The sequence below is a fragment of the Drosophila yakuba genome, chromosome 3L (assembly GCF_016746365.2).
Source record: "Drosophila yakuba strain Tai18E2 chromosome 3L, Prin_Dyak_Tai18E2_2.1, whole genome shotgun sequence".
Taxonomy (NCBI): Eukaryota; Metazoa; Arthropoda; class Insecta; order Diptera; family Drosophilidae; genus Drosophila; species Drosophila yakuba.
Window position 1 is genome coordinate 24,623,804 of NC_052529.2, and position 24,123 is coordinate 24,647,926.

At 40.0% G+C, this 24,123-nt stretch overlaps 1 protein-coding gene across 2 annotated transcripts in view; it reads right to left on the minus strand.

Moving 5' to 3' along the window:
- Positions 1 to 346: 346 nt before the first annotated feature.
- The window catches only part of LOC6540108 (synaptosomal-associated protein 25), a 189,782-nt gene continuing 166,005 nt past the window's right edge, over positions 347 to 24,123 (minus strand). For both annotated transcript variants that reach the window (XM_039374344.2, XM_039374343.2), the window contains exon 8: positions 347 to 1,899. In XM_039374344.2, coding sequence (XP_039230278.1) covers positions 1,837 to 1,899 — 63 coding nt within the window. In that variant the 3' untranslated portion in view covers positions 347 to 1,836. The remainder of the gene's footprint in view (positions 1,900 to 24,123) is intronic.

Sequence of the window (24,123 nt, forward strand, 5' to 3'; positions counted from 1 at the left end):
AGATAATCAGCTCGTGGAACTGCGAAGAAAAATATCCTACACTAAAAAAATTTAAAAACATTTTTCAAAAGTGTCAGTTTTGGCCGTTAAATGGGCGTGACATTCTTTTTATAGCTTTTATAGTTTCTGAGATCTCGATGTTCATGCGGACAGACGGACATGGCTAGATCGACTCGGCTATTGATACTGATCAAGAATATATATTCTTTACTGTTGTACTGGTAAATAATTTTCAACGAATCTAGTATACCTTTTTACTCTACGAAAAACGGGTATACACATAAACCTCCTGAACATCACCCTGTATATGTGAAAATCGTTTTCTTACCTCCAAGACAAACAAAGATTTGAAAATAACTTGCATCGACCAATCATTTATTTAATTTCACAGGATTTAGTAACATTTTAAAGTGAGCAAAAAATGTTAATAAAACTGGACTACAGAAGTATGTTAATTACTTTATATGTATGTAAGAGGTATGTTTTAATTTTAAATTTTTAATAACATCTTCGTCTGAAACGTTGATAAAGAAAGTTAATAATACGATTTTCTTGTGCTTTTACATGAACATAACTTATGAATTATGTAAGCGACTATGTAGTAAGGAAATTTTTACTGCTTATGACCACTCACTAAGCGTTTAATTTTAACAAATACTCCATGTTTTATGTAGTGCCTGGTGGATAAAGCCATGAAAAAATTAAATTTTTAATAAAGAATTACATTTAATTTAACCTGTACATACATTTTCAATCAATGTGATTAAAGTATATTTTTAAACTGTTAAATAAAACAACGGATACCTAGGACTAACTACTACTTTTAAATAAGTAAATTATAACTATTTTATAATGATATTTGCTATTTATAGTGTATATAGGTAGAAGCGAGTCGGATCGACGATATATCGACTATATCTATATGATATCTCAAAATTCTGAATGGCCAGATCTACTCAGCTAGTGATCTTCACTTACGACCTAACGGGTTAGCAACGCTTCCTTCTACCTTTTTTACACTTTTCAACGGAACAATCTCTTTTACTGAAAATCTTAATTTTTTAATGCAAGTTAAACTTAAAACCATTAGGACAGTTCTAATTGCAAGGGCTAACGGTGGTTTGCGGCGCTGCTATCCCATGTAATTTAATTTATGTACATATACATATTTTATAGAGGTGTCTCTACTACAAAACCACTGAAAATTTGGGACTAATTATGGTAAGACAAAAAATAAATACATACAATGAAAATATTCGGATACCATGATATGCAAAATTTGAGATATAAGCTACTGAATGGCAATATTTATTTATTTATTATTATTTTTTAAATATTTATTAAAAAACTTTCTTAATGCCAACTTTATAAGAACTAAGGGAACTGGCTATATCGACTCGTCTAAAGCGAACACTTAAAATTATAATTATTACATCCCTTGGAGATGCATAACAAAATTTAAATAATTTGGATAATTTTACACTCCTAAATAATACGCATCTCAAAATACTATTGGATACTTTGGACTAAAACATGAAATATTGTTATTTTTCAAAAAGTGGTTTCACAATTCTGATGATTCTGTGTACCTTAAAAATAAACAGTTCCTATTATTTTTTGATTTGACATATCCAATAAAAAATAAATCGCGTCATATATGTGAACAACGTAAGAACTTTTAAAAGGTTCTGCAAATACTGTGTTTGATTTTTCAAAAGATCTTCAGTTCTATATAACTTTTTGGAGCACATAGGGGGCTGAAATCATGGACAAAAGCCTTGGTTGCACACGTACAAATCAGAAAATATTGAAATGTGTATGTATCGCATAATCTTTTTACTTTAACAGTTGATGTGCCCTTTGATTAGCAACTGCTATCCGCGCTTCATTAGATTCACCCTGAAAAAAAAGACAAGAGGCATTTTAGAAAATATAGTACGTAAATAACTTTATATATATATATGTATTATATAATAGCAAAAGGGCAACAGTTTTAACCATTGTTTCGTACCATTGCAATGCATTCTACCAAAAAAAAAAATCGAAAGGGTATTTCGTGTGTCTATCCCGTCACCTTTTCTTAAGGGTTCCCAAAGACTGTAAAATTCGTATAACCCCTAATGCTTTAGAACTGTATATAGATTTTCAAAATCTTTTAAAGAATCCTTTTGCTTTATGATAGATAAAAGATGGATAGATATGAGAGATAATCGGATAAAGTCTATTATAGTCAGAAAATAACACTGTGAGGAGGTCATGCAACTCATAGTTCGATCTACAATGATTACATATTAGGTGTACGTAATATGTAGTGCATCTGCTTGGAACAGAGAAATTTAGCCGTCTAACCAAATCGTGACTATCAGGTTCACCGATATACAAATAAAGACCGTTCCAAGCTTCGGTCAACAGTTAGCTACTGATGGCAAATTAATTAACATTAGTCTAATAAAATAATAATCTAATATAAGGTTTCAGCCCAATGTAGGCGCTTAAGAATTTTTTTTTTAACCGCTTTAATGCGGTCCGAGTGACCTCGATATTGTGGACTCCAAACAGGTGATACATATTCAAGAATCGGACGGACTAACGAAAGTAATAAGGTTGTGAAGTTATTAAATTTCTTGACCACCTTTTTATAAAACCAAGCACACCCCTGGCATTATTCAAAATACACAAAATATTGGGGTCCAGAAGAACAACAAGATCATTAACCCGGGCTTTTCTGTTCAAAGATCACCCGCTTAGTGAGTTCCTCGGAGAATACAGGAAATACAATTTTTGAAGAGGACCCGTTGAGTCTTGTCGTTCAAATAACTTAAAATCCAATTTAGAAGATTTAGAAGACGTAATATATCAAGTTTTCTAAGCAAGTGTTAATGGTTAACAGTCAAATGTTTTACTGAAGTCAGTGTAGATAACATCAGTTTGAAGATTATTTTTGAAGCTATGTAAAGAAGGAAAATAGGTGGTTCTTAATCTGCATTTTATATAACCGTGCTGACATGGCGATATTATGTCTAGGAAAGGTGCAATAACATTTCAAAAGCTAAGTGACAGCCGACAATTTAGAGATTCTTGCAACGAACTTTTTTTGTTCGTTTGTTTGTTTGTTCGTCCCACCAAACTTCTGTGATTGCCCGACAAAGGAAAAAACAGGGTTTCAGATTAAGATGACTCCTAAAGTCTTCGCCGTTCGCTAAGCGGCCGTTAGGTTTAAGCAGAGCTCTTCCCAAAATCACCGTGCAACACCCGAAGGCGCACGTCTGTTAGAACCGCTCCTGTCATAGGACACCGAATGATGACTTCACCATTATTTTGCACTCTTTTGCGCACGGGCATGGCTACCGTTGACTCTTTTGCACCTTGATTTGTGGGAGTTTTAAGACTCCTTACACTATGTAATTCCTTTCATCTAATTTGTTACCTTTTTATAAAGAGGAATCACAAAGGACTCCTTCCATATAAAGGGGAACTTTGAAGATTCAAGAGATAAGGTCAACAGTTTCAGTTACATAGCTTGCACAAAGCTTCCGCGAAGAATACCGGGGAAGAGTAAGGCTGTAACATAGAATATGTTATTTGACACAATCGTCTTCTAGCTTCAAAGCGAACGGTCGTGCTTCTTCCGCGCTCCGCATTTATTTTTGTTTATGCCAAATCCAGCGGTGGATTTTAGAAAATTCTTGAATAATTAAATTTCGTACTCAGTACTAGTTAAAGTTCCGTTCGCTTCGCAAGTGAAGCTCTTTACTCTTTCTTTCGTGCGTTGTCCGTAGTGTTGTTGTACCCGCTCCGGTGTACCCGCTCTCTCGCTCTCCCACACAAAATACTGAAGCTCTAAGCGCTTTTACGGTAAATTTTTGATTTTGTGTTTTGGTACAGTGGTCGAAATTCAATTAAATATGAAAACCTATGTTGTCTGCTTACAAAACTAATGCCGTCAGGTAATAAAGCCTGAGCAGTCTAAAATGACCTGTTAGCTATGTGATGAATGGTGCACACTAAGTGCGCTGGTTTTAACGGCCGAACAAGTTATGACCTAGCTAAAGGCGCAAATCTAAATAATGTTGTGATACTTGCCTAGGAGTTGCTAATGAAATAAAACTCTTTATGCGCCAAACTAAAGGTGGCTGATGATCTTCTTTCCGCGCTAGATTCACAATTTAAAAGCCTCAAGATATTAGAGGAATCTCCAAAGCGGAAGAAAGCCGCTGTTGGTAGGCTGCCTAAGGGGAATGCCCCGCAACCTCCGGCAAGTGATCAACAGGACTCCACAGCTGATCTATTGACGATCGCAGCAAACCCTCAAATGTTGCTCAGATCGGCAGCTAAAAAAGTGTGTCAAGGCATTTGATAATCCTTACACGACCAAAACCTTATTTATAAATCTAGTCGTTCCGTTTCACCTTTCTGACTATAATAGATTCTATTCTATTATATCTAATTCTGACTCTCTTCCGTTCTTAAAGCGATCAATACTAACGTTTTCAACAAATTCTAAGATCTTACTAGTATATATATATTTCCTCGTCGTTTACTGTCTTCTACATCGCTTCTATCTTCCCGCGATTCGAGCCGTACGATATACGGCAGCGCCCTTCGGTCGCTTGGGTTGGAGGTGTGGCTATGGGACCCGCGCGATACGAAAAAAAGAAACCTAGGCAAATAGATCGGCTATTGCCTTATCCAATTTTACTGTAGTATTTGGGAGAAATAGCGACGAAGGGTAAAAAATTTTTTGGTCTTAGTGTTAAGGAATGTTGTGGATCCCAAGCCACTTGAACTTACAACAGTTACAACGAACGGAATGGCCATATCGACTCGGCTATTGATCCTGATCAAGAATTTATATACTTTATATGGTTGGAAACGCTTCCTTCTGCCTGTTACATACTCTTAAACGAATCTAGTATACCCTTTTACCCTTAACGGGTATAAGTTTAGAAGAAGGCGAACAATATAACAGTAACTACTATAAACAAAGGTATCGGAAAATGACAGCTTTACGCATATGAAATCTACATTATCAAACTCAGTAGACAATTTAATTAGCTTGCTGCGCAAGCATCTTGAATTTTGATAGGAAATTGCTGGACTAGTGGAGGACTGAAGAGGAAGGATTTGAATAGAAGCATGGTCATTGGTCTGGCCACGGGAGGACATTTAAATCCCACGTGCCCGTTTTCCCTATTTTTGATATTATCTTCAGAATAGATGGTCGAAAATAACTAATAAGTGACAGTTATTTTGAAAGATGAAATGTCCCTAACATAAGAAAATTTAGTTTATGGAACTCTTATTTTATCGGCTTTATCTGATACTGTTTGATCAGGAGAAAGCTAAAAAACGAAAGTTTGTATCTTTAGTGGATGAGGTACTTCACTTAGCACTTCAGGCTGTGAATTTGAAGAGCCAAATTGTGCCGGTAGTTTGGAATCCATTTTTTTTTTGTGGTGATAAATTAATCGGGACAGGTGGACTCACTAGTTGAGTGCAGACACAGCGAAATCTCTAGCAATACCAAGTTGGGCTCCGTACAAAACTAATTGATTAAATTGCTCTTAATATTTTTTTTTTGTTTACCGATCCTAGTACAATTTAAGGATTTTTTGCGATAGACAATTGATCAGCTGTGAGGTCCTGTTGATCACTTGCCGGAGTCTGTGGTGCGTTCCTCTCGCGATTTTTGGTGATTCCTTTAATAGCTTGAGACTGTTATACTGCGGATTTAGCCCGGAAAAAAATCATCAGCTCGACGAAATCTATATAATGCCACGCCAAAACTGCTGAACCGTCCTATTATGTCATTCAAATAATTTCACCTCGTTCGCAACCCCTAGGGCAAGCATCACAACAGCATTTTGGAATTGGGCACATAGGGCATCACTTGCTTGGCCAGCGCACTTAGTGATCACTATTTTATCACACAGCCAAATATTTAAACAAATATTAATTTTAAATTTCATATGAAATAAATATAAATAAATATTTAATTTGAATATTTAAACATAAGCTATACCTTGTGCAAATCATAGAGAGATTTATTTAAGGTGTAAGACTTGATAAAATCACTGATGTTGGTGACTGCGTTGGCTGAGCAACAAACATTTGACTGCTATATTTAGAAAGGTTAAATGCACTGAACATTAAAAGTAATTCCCGATGGTAGCGCAAGATTGCAAATATCTATAAGGAATTATATGTTGGCGCGTACATGGCCAAGCCAAACTGCTACAGATTGTTTTCTTTGCGTTAATCTTTCCGCTGAAACCGAATTTCGAACCATGAATAAAAAGAAAATGAAAAGTAATTAAAATGAGAAATTTTATGACATTTTCGTAATTCCAAAGTACTCAATTTGGGGGAGATTTCAAAGCACGCCTTGCAAATGCATTTCCAGTCAACCTTAGCTAAACCTGTGAAACCTGTCTCTTTTTAAGCATTAAATGTTAAGTGAACTAATTTTTCACTTAGAGTTTTAAAATGAAATGAATTTTAAAATATTGATCAATGTTTATAGATAATGTTTTTAAAAACTTCAGCTGCAGAACTTTGCAGATGGCTGAGATATCTTACACAAAAGAATGCTACCGCACTGTTTTAGTGTTTGTTTTTGTCTAAATATTCTGATTTTCTGTGATTTTTTTTACACATCGCATATAGGCTTGATTTAAAAGTTTGGCAAATTAGATCTCTCGACGGAAGAGCCCAAATGATGGAAAAAAAAAAGTAGAATTCAAGAAGATTTTCGGTCAAAAATGGGCATAATAGTTGACATTTATAACCTCAGATCCTTTAGTAACGGGACAGCGAAAATTGCCACTTACAAACAAAATAATCGATTTGTTATTGTAACATTATTATATATGTCTTTATTACGCAGTTTCGATACTGTAAAACAAGAGAGAACGCTATAGTCGAGTTCCCCGACTATCTGATACCCGTTACTCAGCTAGTGGAAGGGAGAAGGAGAGTCTTAAACACAGTTTTTGGCGGTTTGTAGGCGTTATAGTGGGCGTGGCAAAAAGTTTTTAGGCAAATCGATAAAAATTTGAAAGACTAATACAAAAATGAAAAAATATCAAAACATTTTTCAAAAGTGTGGGCGTGGCAGCTTTGGGCGGTTTGTGGGCGTTTGAGTGGGCAAATCGATAGAAATTTACAAGACTAATACAAAAAGGAAAAATATCAAAACATTTTTCAAAAGTGTGGGCGTGGCAACTTTGGGCGGCTTGTGGGAGTGGCAATATGAATGGAGTCTGTATGCTTAATCTCAACTTTGTAGCTTTTGTAGTTCCTGAGATCTCGACGTTCATACGGACGGACAGACGGAATATATATACTTTATATGGTCGGAAACGCTTCCTTCTGCCTGTTACATACTTTTCAACAAATCTAGTATACCCTTTTACTCTACGAGTAACGGGTATAAATGGATAAAATAAAAAATGAAAAAAAATTAAATTGTCCAAGTTACGGGGTTTGGATTGTCAGCCGCTCTCCGCTCCCTCTCACTCTCTCTCGCTCTTCACCACAGAGTCTCTAACTTTACTATCCCCGTGGCAGCTCAAATGGGAGTCTCCGATGCGCCCCCTAGCTAATTAGAATAAGCTTTAGTGTAAAACTGATTTTCGCCGAATAAACATACGCCCGGTCGCGCCCGCGCAATTACGAAAAGTCTAGTGTTCGCTTTTTTTTCGAGTGTTTCTATTTCAGCATATTTGGAAAATTCCAGGACAGCAACCCCCACCCCACCCAACATTTTGATCCATTCGAGCCGGATCACCTGGATTTTCAATTTTGTCCATCAAACCAATTACAAGATAAGTACAAAATTTCCATTCCTTTTATTTGCCGGTCTGCAGCAAAAGGTTCGAAAATCCAATTTCGTTCAATTCGCGGTAAGATTTATTGTCAAATCTAACGGATTTCTCCGACATATGGCGCCGCCATATTACCCACCGTTCCCTTTCACCCTCATTCGTGAAAGTCAGAAGGCCAAATCTCCGAATATATTTAAATATTCATCCCGAAATTTTAAATTGCAAAAAAGAATTAAAGTTCAAAAAAGTGCAAAATTCCAACTGTAAAAAAGGGAAAATAATTTGTGCCAAGTTCAGTGAAAATTTCTAAGTCCAAAGAGCTGGCCAAATTCTTTTAGAAACACATTTTTTGCTTTAACTCCGCAGTCCACTTAATACAATTTGTTTTCGAAGAATACAAAAACAATAAAACAACACATACCCTCTGGCCATTCAAAAAAAAAATATAAATTAAACATTTACACGCCAGTTCCATATATTACATATATTACATCAACATACATTACATCAACATATATTACATCAACATACATTACATCAACATATATTACATCAATATATATTCCATATTACATCACCATACATTACATATATTACATCCAAATACATATATCACATATACATTACATATATTACACCCACATACATATATCACATATACATTACATACATTACACCCAGATATATTATCTACATATATTACCGACATATATTGCGCATATTATCTGCATTCCTTATAAACATATACCAAAGTGTAAATTGTTTCCCGTCGGCAAGTCCAAACCACAAATAAAAATATTTCCAAGTGCCGACTCTGAAAAGGCGTTTTGTTTTCCATCAATATTTTCCATAAATTTCCATATCAATTTCCGAGCAATTAATTATAAGCGGTTTTTTTTTAACAAATAAATTTTTCAATATTTTTATTTAATTATTTTTAATTTTTCATAAAAACTATAAGACCCACAATAATTTTTTCATCCAAAAAAAAAATTTTCTTTGTAAACCAAAATTAAAAAAAAAAAAATTAAATAGGCGACCGCCAAATATAAGTCGTTCACCCGACAAATATTTTTTTATGTATTGCTTGGATACTAATTTGTGTTTGTTTTTAGAAGTACTTACAACGCGGAGAAAAGATTCCAATTTCACCATTCCAAATTTCTCCGTTTCCTTATGGGAGCAGTCATCCCGACATAGGTAGAGCCTAACACCTCACAGAACGCCATCGAACCCTAGAGACCATCGATGATGTGAGACCGCCCGTACCAAGTCAGTCGCACTCCAAAGCGATGAATTCAAGTGGGCCCTCTAGAAAAATAAATTCCTACGAGACGAAAGTGGCTCCAAAATCTAAAAGATGCGACATGTGCAACAAGGAAAACCATCCTGTACGTGTATGTCCGCGTTTCCTCCAAATGTCGGTTGACGACCGGTCAGCCTACATTAAACGGAAGCAGTAATGCTTAAACTGCTTTGCAAAAGGACATCAGCTTCGTGAGTGCAAATCCACGCACAATTGTTTACTTGCCGTGGCCGGCATCACACGTGGTGCAACAACCCCTTTTCCAGCAATTCAAGTCCGTCAAATCCTACAAGGCCAATTTCTGCTAATCAAGCCAATTTCGTTCCTAGTGAGCAAGCCGGTGTTCAAAACTATTTCGCCACGGGCTCAAGAGCTATCCTTCTTGACACTGCCTTGATCAATATTTTCCATTTGGGCACTAACTTTAAGGCACGCGCCCTGATCGACTCCGGATCAGAGGCAACATTCATAACCAGGTGGTTCAAGCCCAAGTCTTAGGCTTAAGCCAAACAGTAGCAGCGCAGTCCAAGAAGCTCTGCACTTTCACCATCCGATCCCCGACTAGGCCCGCGTTGCAGTTTTAGACGACGGCCTATGACCTCCCTCAACTAGCCGGAAATCTGCCGTCCTACTCAATTTCCCAAAATTTCCTTCGGGAAAACCAACATTTGTGACTCTCTCTTGGGGCAAGAGACCATTTTCAGCTGGGTACTAACTGGTCCAGTGTCAGCCTCAGCACAAAGCAGAATTTCCTCCTTTTCGACGAGATCTCCCACGCGTACGATAATTCACTGGACAAACTACTCAAAAAATGTTGGGAGGTGGAGAATATACCAACAAAGGTGGTAAAAGTATCCGATTCCATGTGCGAGAAGAATTTCCTTCAAACGACCACGAGAGACGAGTGCGGCAAATATGTCGTTACTCTGCCTTCTCTTCCTACCCATGATAGCAACGCCTTTTATATGCCACATCACGCCGTCTTCAAACCAGAGAGCGTAACTACTAAACTCCGTGTAGTATTCAATGCTTCCAGCCCTTCAGCCAATGGTACCAGTTTAAATGCTATCCTTCATGCTGACTCTGTCTTACAGTCCAACTTGACCATTCAAATTCTGAAGTGGCGCTATTTCCGATACGTGTTTAGCGCCGATATCGTAAAAATGCATCGGCAGATCTGGGTAGATCCGAAGCACACTCCATTCCAACGAATACTTTTCCGAAATTCTAGAGGGGAAATCAGCGATTTCGAATTGAAAACAGTAATCTTTGGAGTCAATTGCGCGCCTTTCCCGGCCATGCGAGTACTGCAGCAGCTAGCAGCTGACGTAGGCCTCAGCCATCCAAAAGCTAGCAATATCATTCAAAATTTCATGTATGTGGATGATGTTCTAGCGTGAGCGGACTCCACGGAAGAAGATCAGCTCATGGTGCAAGAGCTCCTAGACGCTCTGAATTTCGCCGGATTTCCGTTGAGGAAATGGACCTCCAACCAGCGGTTGTTTTAGCGGCCATTCAGAGCGACCATCTATTAAATACTGCTTTTCTCGAGATCGAAGCACTGCCAAAACCCTCGGTATTCGCTGGAAGGCAACCTCCGACGAATTCTTCTTCGTTCCGCCAGAGTTGGCTATTGAAACGTCCTTCACAAAGCGCCCAGTCTTGTCCCAAATTGCCAAATTGTTCGACCTTGCAGGCTGGCTAGCGCCGTTTATCGTTCGATCTAAAATTTGCATGCAGCAGATTTGGCTACAGGAGCTTGGGTGGGACGAAAACATTCCAAATGAGCTTTTTCAGCGATGGCTTAATTTTCTCCAAAGTTATTCGGTTTTAGAGCAGATACGCATTCCGCGCTGGCTCTCGTTTCATCCAGATTTCAAAGTCGAGCATCATGGCTTTTGCAATTCATCGCAAAAGGCTTATGGGGCGGCAGTATATGTCCGCGTAGAAGTGAGCAGCACCGTTGTGGTGCAACTCCTAACCGCGAAGACCCGGGTAGCACCAGTCAAAACGTTTTCGCTCCTAAGACTGGGGCTGTGCGGAGCGTTATTTCCGAAATGGCTGCAGCCATCATTCCACAGATGCCTACGATCAATTCCGAACTTTAAGCAAGCCAGCGTGCCAGTGGACCACATTTGTAGCCAATAGGGTGACGAAGATCGCCCAGGCCACAAAAACAGAAAATTGGTCTCATGTTCAATCTGATCATAATACAGCAGACCTTGCAAGTACAGGAGTTTCCCTCCAATATCTAGCCGATAGTCAGTTATGGTGGCACGGACCGACTTGGTTGCAAAATCCACGCAACCAATGGCCAACTCAGGTCGACAACGCTCCGGTGACCGACCTGGAGAAGCGTGCTCTGAAAGTCCATCTCGCAAAAGCTCCTTTCTCGCCTCCTTGCAAATTTCACACATCGCATAACTCTCCATGGTGATAACCAGTTAATGGTGCGCCTCATCCGGTCGAAATACTGGATTCCGAGAATTAAGAACCTGATGAAAGCAGTAGTAAATTTGTGCAAGGTATGTGTGATCCACAAAAAGCGGTTGCAAAGCCAACTGATGGGTGTCCTGCCCAAAGAAAGATCATCGTTCTCCCGACCATTCACGTATACTGGCATGGATTATGCCGGTCCGTTCGATATAAAGAACTATACGGGAAGAGAAAACATGCTCACAAAGGGGTATGTGTTAGTTTTTGATTGTTTCTCGACCAAGGCCATCCATTTTAAGCCTACATCTGACTTAACGACAGAAAAGTTTCTTGCCGCTTTCGCTCGTTTTGTATCCAGAATAGGGTGTCCACGTCAAGTCCAGTCGGAGAATGGCAAAACCTTTGTTGGCGCTGCCACCCTGCTTTCCAGCGATTTCCTTCAGGCCGTAAAAGAGTCGGTGACAAATGCCTATAGTCATCAAGAGATGCAATGGCAATTTATTCCTCCGGTGGCACCCCATATGGGAGGCCTTTGGAAAGCAGGCGTAAAAAGTTTTAAGACACTATTTTACAAATGCACTGCCACACGTTCGCTCTTGGCAAAAATAGAAGCGTGCCTTAACTTCAGGCCGCTCTCTCCTATGTCTGAGGATCCGACAGATTTTCTGGCTTTGACGGCAGGTCATTTCCTTGTCGGGGGACCCCTTATGTCCACGGTGGAACCCGAAGTAAAGGGAGAAACGAAATCCATTCTAAATCGGTGGCAGCATTTGAAGGCTCTCCATCAGCAGTTCCGTGTGCGATGGAAAGAAGAGTACCCCGACTAAAAATCTTCGCATCGATGACATGGTCGTCATCAAGTACGACAACTTACCCTCTAATGAGTGGCGGCTCGGCAGAATTGAGTCTGTCTCTTCAGGAGCCGATGGCAACGTCCGTGTAGTAAATATCCGTACTGCACGTGGAGTTGTTAAACGTCCAGTGGCAAAAGTGGTGCTTTTGCCGACGGAGTCTTCCGAATCTCCACAATAAATAGGCACGCCTCTCTTCCTAATTGTAGTTCACTAGCACTAATCATCCATTCTTATTCATTTCGTTTTCGATCTCCTTTCGCCATTCAACTACCCGCAGCATGCCCCTTCGTCAACAAAACGCACGCAGTGCTCGTGCCTTGGAGAGCAGACGTACCCGAGGTATTCAATCCTACCGTTGCCGAGTCTGCCGGGGTATCCATCCTCTTCGGAAGTGCGCGAGGTTCCTAAAGCTCAGTGGTGAAAAGCGTCTGCGAGCAGTCCTCATAATAGAAATACAATTGCCTCGCTCACGAGCATTCCACAGGGGACTGCCGAAGCGGTGATCGTTGCAGGAAGTGCGACCGATCCCACCACACGCTGCTCCACATGCACGAGCAGGTTAGCTCGTCGTCGCGGTCGCGAGCGCGCTCTCGTCTCCAACCGGTGCCAACCCGGCAAGCAGATTCGGCCTCGACCCAGCGTTCCCGCCGGCAAAATCCGCCAACTCAATTCACCGCCACAACGCCCGGAATCGACCACGCCAGGCAGATCGCTCTCGTCGCTGCTGCAACGCCACAGCGTGAACATCCTTCCGACAGCGCTGGTCAAGTTAGAGACCGCGACGAAGACCTTCGAGATCGGAGCACTCATCGATCCGTGCACCCCCATGAGCTGCATCGACGCTTCGTTGGCGTCAGCCTTTTCGTTACCAATGTTGGCGACGAGAAGGTCTGTACGACGACGATTCGCTCCAGGGTCGACGCGAAAACGAAACTAGAGGTCGTACTTAAGATCGAGCCCAGTGTGCGGATCCGTACACCTGTCCGCGCATTGAGCGACACACTGGTGTCCAAATTCCAGGACATCATGCTGACTGATGACCTGTTCCATCGGCCGGCTACCGTCTCCGTGGTCCTGCGAGCAGACGTTTATAAAAAGGTCATCTTATCCGGATTCCTGACCTTCGACGAGGGAATGCCGGTCGCCCAAAAAACAGTTATTGGGTGGATCGTGTTCGGTGCCTGCAGCCTACCGTAGGATGGCTATGTTGCAACCGCAGTGATTGCAAGGGGGGCGGAATGTCCAAGTTACGGGGCGAAGACTGTCACCCGGTCTCCGCTCACCGCTCCCTCTCTCTCGATCTTCACCACAGAGTCTTCAACTATACTACGTACTATACTATGTATTAAAATTACCTTTCATTTAAAAAAAATTATGAAAATATCTCAACTGGTTCAAGAAGTATGATTTATGTAACCCAAAAGTATCTAATGCGCCACTGTGCAGCGGTGAGTGGGTGGGTGACTTCCTTGTTCAACCAGTGGTGGGGTCGAGTGGTTGTGTTCTTCTCAGGCTTGCCAGGTGGTTAGGGTGATTTTCCAGCCTGCTTGTGTACCTAGCGCTCAGCCTTTTGATCTATTATTGGTGGGACGCCTAGTTCAATGTGGATAGTGGCATTCTTGAGGTACGTGTGTGTTAGAGACAGGCATTTATTCTGGAACCGTTGTATTTTAAGGCAGTTTGAAACACTTTCCGAACTTAGTTTTGTGTTTTGCTTACCTTACCTCACCTTACTTCTGACCTTTTCACAATGAGTCAGAAAAGCTGTCTCAGGAGTAAATCAGCCTTGTTGCGCTTAGCGATAGGGCCGCCAAGTTAAAAATGTGTGCATGATGCGAAAACTATATTCAAGACAACTCCAGTAATTACCGCTTCCTACTCATCAGTTATCAAAACAACACAAAAACGCAAATCAAATCAAAAATTACAATATTAAAAAGGCCTCAACCGACTAAGACCCAAAATACTTCCGCTCTCATTCACATTCGCCTTCCCCTTCCACCATGCCCCAGTCCAGTATACCCACTAGCCCCTATCAATTAGACTAATCTTCCTTACCTAACTTATGCTGAACAGGAAACATTTAAAATATTTAAAATAAATTAAAATCGCATACACTTAATTTAAATACCCAAAAATCGAGCAACGATTCTTCTGACGAATCTAAGAGCGATTCAAAATATGGTCATCCCTACATCACATCAGTTTAACATAATAATAGCCGCCTTCTATTCTCACTTTTATTTATTACACTAGTTCAATGGAACACATTGTCTACAGGAAACTCATCTAAATGCCAGCCTAACTTATATAGCTTTCCTTAGGGAAAGCTGCTTAGGCAGTTTACTGAATACTTCCATAATTTTATCTCTAATTCCTATTCCAAGCAAGGTGTCAGCATTCTCGCCCGTAAGGATATTTCACACAGGCCCATAGCAATAAATCACAATACATGCTCTTTAGGTATTGAAATCCTAATACTACCCAATGCCTGTATTTTTAATACATACATACCTCCAACTCAATTCGTACCAGCCAAAGAAATTCTTAACATAGTGGATCTTACTACCAAGCCAATCGTATATTTTCGTGATTTCCAATGTGGGGGTCGCCCTCATGTCACTCTAGAGGGCATCAAATTGAAGAATTCATAGACTAATTAGTCATATCTATCCTCAATGACAGCTCTACTACACATCATTTCACTTACAATTCTTTCACGTCTATTTATCTTACATTAGCCACCGCATCACTGTTCCCTTTCTGTAAGTGGTCAGTAAAAGGAAAGTGATAAATATCCCATAGTTAAAGAAATCTATTTTCGAGCAAATATAAAAAACATACCAACACCATTAAAATTGAAGACGGAGAAAGCCAATTGAGATCTGTACCGGACCAAATGCAAAATTAGCTTCAGTTTTCCTGTATCCAACGATTTAAAAGGGATTAAAGCGGCAGCCAACGTAGCAAACCGCAAACCAAGCCCTCTCTACGTCTACGAACCATTGCTTGTTAGAGAAAAACGCTCCCAGATCTGAGGCAACAAAAGCAATGGCATGCATAAAAAATAAACTTCGAGCACCGTTGCCCTGATCACCTACAGAAAATCCAATGCTCTATTAAAGTACAAATCCAAAATTGTTAAAAGTGAATCCTAACATCTACTAAGAAAACTTGGTCCGATCTAAATCGCCAAATTGGTAACTCCTCGAACTGCATTAGAAAATATAAAGATGTAGAGCTACATCACTCTGTAGACATTGATGACGATTTTGGAAACTTTTGGTCGGACTACTCTAAGGACGAAATCTCGAAATCTTAGGAACTATAAAAGCTAGAAAGTAGAAGTTCAGCATGCAGACTCCAGAGACATAGACGAAGCGCAAAATTGTCGAATCACCTTGCCGCGCCCACTACAACTATATTCTCGATTCACCTTGGCACGCCCACTATAACGTCAACAAACCGCCCAAAACTGCCACGCCCACACTTTTGAAAAATGTTTTAATAAATGTATTAGTCTTGTAAATTTCTATCTAAACTTCTCTTGATTTCCCAAAAATCATTTTGCCACGCCCACTCTAACGCCACTAGCTGAGTAACGGGTATCAGGTATCAGTCGGGGAACTCGACTATAGCGTTCTCTTTTTTGTCACGAAAGTGCGATGTGAAAGATCATTTGGATTATAAACGTTGATTGACCTGTAAGACGACGACCGGTAATGTAAGACTGGCGGAGGTCACGGTCAAGAAGTGCACGTATCGGAGGTTAATCCTGTGTTATCAGTTTTTAACTGAAGGACGTCGTCTCTCCTATAACTTCTGTTTTGGGGTTTAAGGGGAAAGCAGAAGTTTTCGTAAATATCTTTGCAATTCCTTAGGGCAAACAAACAATATAAATTTATAATTTCATCGGTACTAAGGACTTTGTATATGACAACCGTAAGATATTATTTTTATCTGATACTGCTCATCTTATTTGTTATCTGTTAAAAGCACGAACAGAGGCAGCTTGCAGCCTTACAAAATCTTTATCCGCCCTCCTATGTTCTTTCGACTACCATGGGGTTTATCGAGTCCACAGAATAAGTAAGAAAAAAATCTACTCTCTACCGCAACCTGTGCATTTTTTTTTTCAAAAAACATAAACCTCCAAAAAAATACCCTATATTTTCTTAGCCAAGTCGATCTGGCCATGTCCTTCTGACTGCCCATTTGCCTGTCCATATGAACGTCAGACTTCAGAAAATTTCGTTTTAGAACTTTGCCACTCTTACTCTTACGCTTACACACCAACGAAAACAGCATCACCCTCACTTGTAAAAAGTATTTTGATATAGTTTCATTTTATTATAAGTTTTGCAAAAAAACATTTTGGCCAAGCCATTTTTAACGCCCACTGTTGGGTCATGCTTCCTAATATAATATTATAAGCCGAAGTAGTCAGTAGTAGCAGTTGCGATGCCCATAGTTCAAACCGCTGTTATCGCACGAATTTATCTGTACGGCGCTTATTCCTTCTTCTCTTTGTTATCTACCTACATTAAGCTTGGGCGCAGCATTCGGCTGTCTGTCCCCCCAATTGTCACTTCTTCGTTTTTCGGCAAAGACTTAACTTGTGAATTCGATATAGCTCTTGGTCGGCCCTAGCTGCAAGTATAAGCAAAAAGGCACAACTTTCTTCGGCTATTTATTTCATGATATATATATACTTCTACCACTCACATGGAATTTTAAAATATAATACTAAAATAAATGTATAATAAATGTCATTTTTATACAGTCTCTTGGAAGTCGCGTTTGCAAAACTCGAGTGCTCGTAAAACGAAAACAACTTAATTTTAGTGCGTTTAAAAAGTGAGATTTAGGACTAGTTGCCCTGTAATTAGGTGGCCTAACAGTCGTGAGCTGCTGGCGGTGTTACTTTTAGGATAAAAAGGATTTTTCCCACAAAACCTGGCATAACAAAAAGTTTCCTCCTAACCATACTTAATTTATACCCAGTCAGAAAAACACGATCTAGTTCGCATGTATGCGAGTGCATTTTATGGACGTCTCAGACTCATTTGCCCATGGAAGCAGGACATAGATCGGCCCAATTGCCAGCTCAAAAAGTCCCATAACAGAAACTGAAATACTGAATCCAAGCATAGGAATCCATACCGTTGCACTGATCACCTTACACATTCAGCTGTCACAGCTTAGCATCCAAAATCACTATACCATCATCATATCCATCGGGTAGAGCAAGAGCATCAGCTTGTGGAACCGCAACTCCAGCCATGTCGACTGCGAGCAGCGTATGGCAGCTTACTACGAGGAAAAGGGTCTGCTCGAGGCACTCTGCTTGGCACTCTGGATCGAAGACAGGATAATGTCCGAGCAAATAACGCCCAACACTACCGACCACTTGGAGCGCATGGCCCTAAAGTTCAACAAAGATACAGAAGTCTAATCGATGAAAAATCGGCCATCGTGCTCACAATGCGTCGCAGCTTTATGTACTACGAGTCGCTGCACGAGATGGTCATACACGAGCTCAAGAACTGGCGCCACCAACAAGCGCAAGCTGGAAATGGAGCTCCTTTTAATGAGCGCTCCTTGGATGACATCCAGCTCTGCTTTGAGATGCTCGAGACCTTTATCGCACACATGTAGGCTGCCGTCAAGTAGCTGATGTCCGTACGTCTAGGCACCAAAGAGCCAGAGCTCACACATCTGCTTGAGAAGTAGTAGCCTCCCCGGTCAATCATCGGGCAAGATTCAAAACGCCTTTATTAGCACCATGGAGTACCAGCAAAACAACCATGGTTTCTCCGCCATCTCCCTAAACATGCAGCGAAAGCGGGCCGAAAAGAAAGCACTGAGAGCGTTATGGACGAGACGTTCGCCCTGCTCTTCTACACCACCACCACAGTAAACGATTGTGGTTGGGCAGTGGTTGTGTCTGTGCAACAAGGAGCCCCAGTCTTAGGCTACCTTTACTTGAGACAATGCGATTGCGGAGATTGTGCGCGATCCCTTCATAATTCATTCATTCATTCATCTGTAACGTATCACATCCAAGAATAAAGTCAGGGTTTCGATGGGTTTCGAGCGCACGCGAGCGATGGTCCGGCTGCTGCTTGTCGGTAAAAGGGGGTGGTGGTCTTGCTGCGATCCCATATTTGCCTATTTCTGATTATAAAACTTATTTTCGCGTGCTAGACAAGCTAACCTGATTCGGAAGTAGGAGAATTCACATTACAAACATCTAGAAGAGGAAAATATGTTCAAATGGTTTACGCCAAACCGATCTCGGCCAGCCTCCGGTGTTGTTGGAGGCCTTCGCTGACCCGCCCTACCAATGGCCATCTTATCATCATAACGTTCCCTGATGGCCCCTTTGGAAACCTAATCTATTCACTAGGGCCTCATGCTAGCTGCGGCGAAAACTTAGGGAATTACCACATTATAAATTGGATTTTATTACTAATATATGTAAACATTCTTAAATCTAGGCATATAAGATGAATAGGAACGAAAGTGTAAAAAAGAAAAATGTTGTATATAATTAAATTATTTGTTTCGGAATGCACGAAAAGTGAGGATTAAAACAAGAGAGAACGCTATAGTCGAGTTCCCCGACTATCTGATACCCGTTACTCAGCAAGTGGAAGGGAGAAGGAAAGTCTTAAACACAGTTTTTGGCGGTTTGTAGGTGTTATAGTGGGCGTGGCAGAACGTTTTTTGGCATATCGATAGAAATTTACAAGACCAATATAAAAATGAAAAAATATCAAAACATTTTTCAAAAGTGTGGGCGTATCAGCTTTGGGCGGTTTTAGGGCGTTAGAGGGGGCGTGGCAAAAAGTTTTTTGGTAAATCGATAGAAAATTACAGGACTAATACAAAAATAAAAAAAATTCAGAACATTTTCAAAAGTGTGGGCGTGGCAGTTTTGGGCGGTTTGTGGGCGTTAGAGTGGGCGTGGCAAAAAGTTTTTTTGTAAATAGATAGAAAATTAAAAGACTAATACAAACATGAACAAATTTCAAAACATTTTTTAAAAATGTGGGCGTGGCAGTTTTGGGCGGTTTGTGGGCGTTAGAGTGGGCGTAGCAACATGAATCGACAAACTTGCGCTGCTTCTATGTCCCTGGAGTTTGTATGTTTAGTCTCAACTTTCTAGCTTTTGTAGTTCCTGAGATCTCGACGTTCATACGGACGGACAGACGGACGGACAGACGGACAGACGGACGGACAGACGGACATGGCCAGATCGACTCGGCTATTGATCCTGATCAAGAATATATATACTTTATATAGTCGGAAACGCTTCCTTCTGCCTGTTACATACTTTTCAACGAATCTAGTATACCCTTTTACTCTACGAGTAACGGGTATAAATATTAAAAAAAATTTACAAGAAAATTATAAGATAATAACATGCATGAATTTAAATAGTAGTCTCGGATTTCGCTCAGTGTAATTATGTTTATTTCTTTTGCATTTCCTTTATGATTCTTTACGCTAATGATTATTTGAGCTTTTCAAGGAAAAAAACAATAGGGACATCTTCGTGAATGCCTTTAGGGCTAAACTCACTTTAATTTGGCCAATATGATCAATATCGTTTTATTTAGTGACTCACCCTTTTCTCTGGTAACTTCCATCGGAGAAAGCGCTTTCGGCGACGGCAGCTAGTTCTTTGGGAGTAAAGCTTTACGTTTTGATTATAAAATAAAAAATATTGATTATTCCCCACACATTCTCATGAGGTATCCCTGTTATTTTTTTTTTCTACGGTTGGGAAATTTTTTTTTTTTCGTGTGTCTTACAAATTCAACACAAACATAACACAAAGCAAAGAAATCCGACACTCCTCCTCACATTAATTTGCTCATTACTTTTTCACAATAACAAAAATTCTTAACCTAATTTACAAAAACCATAATTATTTTTTTTCTTTCCCCGTAGTTAGGGTTTTTTTTTTCTCCTTTTTTTCTCTTCCCTTTGATTTGTTTTCTTTAAATTTGCCCTAGATGCGGGTCTTACATTAGTTGTTAGTTTCAAATCGCGTTCAGCGCATTCGCGAGCGGATCGGACTTTTTCTTTCGCTTTTCAATATTTATAAATAATGCTGCTGGCGAAGCGCGCGAGCCAACTGACTAAAATCCACTAATCGCGGCTACTTCTTCCGCGGTCGGTTGGCCTTCCTTGGTTTCAGATTTTTGCTCTGCCCTTTTTGGGTAGCTGCATCCGAAGATTCGGTGTCCGCTTTGCCTTTTTATTTCTTTTGGTGCCCTGACAAAGAAACTACCTTTGCTAGCGCTGCCTGGCTGCAGCGCTTCTTCCTTCCGGATTAGTATGCTGGTTCTAGTTTGTTCTTTTAAAACCCCCAGCTCTCCGCCGGTTCAAGCTATTTTCCAATCTGGTTTGCCTCTTGGACTTGCACTTATTTGGCTTAAATTGCCCACAAACACCAAACGAACTTTCTCCGCCGATCTTGAACTTGAGAAACGCTGCTGATGACGCCAGAACAAGGCGGCAACCTAGCATCTGCCAGATTTGTAGAGATTTTTCTCTCTCCGGGAAATCTGACAATTGGCCCTGTAAGACCCATGACCCTGCCGCTAATCCCTTCACGCGTTATGCAGGTGGCGCACGCCTCGCAATATGACACCTAGATGGCGTTGCAGTTTTAGCTCTGCCGCAAGTGCCACAAATCTAATTAACATTGAATTGCTTTATGTAACCCCTCCTTTATTTAAACTAATCAATATATATTTTTTAACTTGTTTGTTTGAGTCATTAGGGCAGAGTTTGCAATGCATTTCAAATGCGCCACAAATAAATATAAACGAATAAGCCTATATGTGCATTAAAGAGTCTCTTAAAAATAAATTTAAAATTTATTAGTTTTTTGAGGTTGTGTAAAAAATAAAAAATTCTAAGCTGGCAGATAAGTATTGAAAGTTCCGCATCCTTAAATGCTTAGAATAAAATATATGTGTAAAATAACAGGATGGCTGGTGGAGTGTTTTTATTGGCGTAGAGGGTAACAGTCACTAAATGAGATTCGCTTCTACAAAAACTTTTCGTGCGCTTCCTTATGCGTGCCTTTTTAATCTCCTCTTCTTAGTCTTCTATCGACCTCGATCATCATACCACTTAGCTATCGATTACACTATAGGGTTTTGCTTTAACTAATCCTGGCCAACAACCTGCTCGTTACGTTCGGCCTCTCCTGACGATCGCGGCGTCCTCGCGTGATTATTAATTGGTGTCGTCTTTCTCTTCGTCGTCTTCATCTGGCTCATCGGGGGGAATTTCGCACCAGCGTTTCATCTTGTCTGATGAATACACTGACTTATAATGTCTCTGCCTACGTTGGGAATGTGGCAGATCTTCAACATGATTTCGGTCGTTGGGCAGCACTTTCGATACAATAAATGGGCCTTTGTATCGCGACTCTAATTTGCGTGACGTGCCTGTGCTAAACGGCTCGTTCTCAACCAAAACATGAGAGAACGCTATAGTCGAGTTCCCCGACTATCTGATACCCGTTACTCAGCTAGTGGAAGGGAAAAGGAGAGTCTTAAACACAGTTTTTGGCGGTTTGTAGGCGTTATAGTGGGCGTGGCAAATCAATAGAAATTCACAAGACCAATATAAAAATTAAAAAATATCAAAACATTTTTCAAAAGTGTGGGCGTATCAGCTTTGGGCGGTTTGAGGGCGTTAGAGTGGGCGTGGCAAAAAGTTTTTTGGTAAATCGATAGAAAATTACAAGACTAATACAAAAGTGAAAAAATTTCAAAACATTTTTCAAAAGTGTGGGCGTGGCAGTTTTGGGCGTTAGAGTGGGCGTGGCAACATGAATCGACAAACTTGCGCTGCTTCTATGTCCCTGGAGTTTGTATGCTTAATCTCAACTTTCTAGCTTTAGTAGTTCCTGAGATCTCGACGTTCATACGGACGGACAGACGGACAGACGGACGGACAGACGGACATGGCCAGATCGACTCGGCTATTGATCCTGATCAAGAATATATATACTTTATATGGTCGGAAACGCTTCCTTCTGCCTGTTACTTACTTTTCAACGAATCTAGTATACCCTTTTACTCTACGAGTAACGGGTATAAATATTATAAATATCAAACCACATAAATAAATGATAATAAATAGGACAATAAATAAATTAAATCGAAATCCAATCAGAATAATTAATTACAGAAATAATCTAAACTAACCACCTAAATAAAATTCAGAAAAAAAATAATTTAAAATTGTAACATCGAAATTGAAAATAAATAGAACAATAAATCCAAAAAAAATTAATAAGACGGAGTGTAATTTAATTACGCGAATGGAGTAATCCCCAAAACCATAAAATAAATTTAAAAATTAGTTAAAATTAATGATCAAATTAAACAAACGAAGTAACTAATATATCAAATCAGAACTAATAAAAATATTTATTGCAATCGAACGAACAAATGAAATGGCAAATCAAACAAAAATCAATTCAAATCGTTAAATCACAAAAATTCAAATGCCCAAATAATGTAAATATCAACGGTTGCGTTTGTTCTTTTGCTATTCTTGCACTTGCCTATTCGAGGTTCAATGACCTCCCTTTGCTTATCAGCTGCTTGTTCGTTGCGCTTCCCTTTTTTCAGCAGCAACACATTAATATAACAGCTAATGACTTTAGATTTAAAGTTAAAATCTTGTAATTCTAAATAGATAGAAAAATAACGCAAATCATGCAACCGGAACTCTTCCAAAACTTGAGAAAGATTTGATTGCTAAACAAACAAAAAACATATATTATATTTCGCCGACAAGCATAGCTTGTTCCCCTGCAAATGTGTAATTGGTTTCAAACCGAGTCTACCGTTTGACTATAACAAAAGAACATAAGGAAAGCGAAGAAGTTTTGTCGCGCAATTGCAACAACAATTACGCTGCTGTGCCGGTGGTCAGTGGCTAAGCTTAAGAGATAAGCGCCGACTGCGGTCCATGCGACTACCGCCTGCACCCTTCTTCAAGAAGAACGGAGCGTATCTCTTTTGCCGTTTGTGGTCTGTAAACTTCTTTATAAAAAGAATGCCTACGTAAATCCTATGCAGATAAACGACTAAAGATTCAGCTTCCGTATAAGAAAACGGACCTTTCATTACAGCCAATCAGCCGTGGTCAGACTGCCTCTTATAAAAAGATTGTTCGCCTGCTTGTCCTATGCGTACTGATAAGCTGCTCTGTGTGGCTCAGAAATAAAAATGTAGGTGATAGGACAGTTGTGAATCTTTTGCAATTACTGACTTGCGAGGCCGATTGATTTATTACTGATGGTAAAATCTCTCGTTAATCCCATTCGCAAGACAGGAACTACAGCGGAACTAAAAAGTGTTTGTTTTGGGTAATAAAAGCGAGTAGCTGTGGCTTATGCTCAAATGTGGTTCGCCCACAAATGATTCTCATAGCTCATAGCTAAATAGTAATAGAAAAAGATTGTGTATGTATATATGAGTCTGTGAGCACATCTAAAGATGTGGCCAACACGTTTGGGCGCCAAAGAATTAATAATCATATTTATTTTAATTATTCATAAATGTGACGTATCACATCCAAGAATAAAGTCAGGCATGGTGTTCGATGGGTTTCGAGCGCACGCGAGCGATGGTCCGGCTGCTGCTTGTCGGTAAAAGGG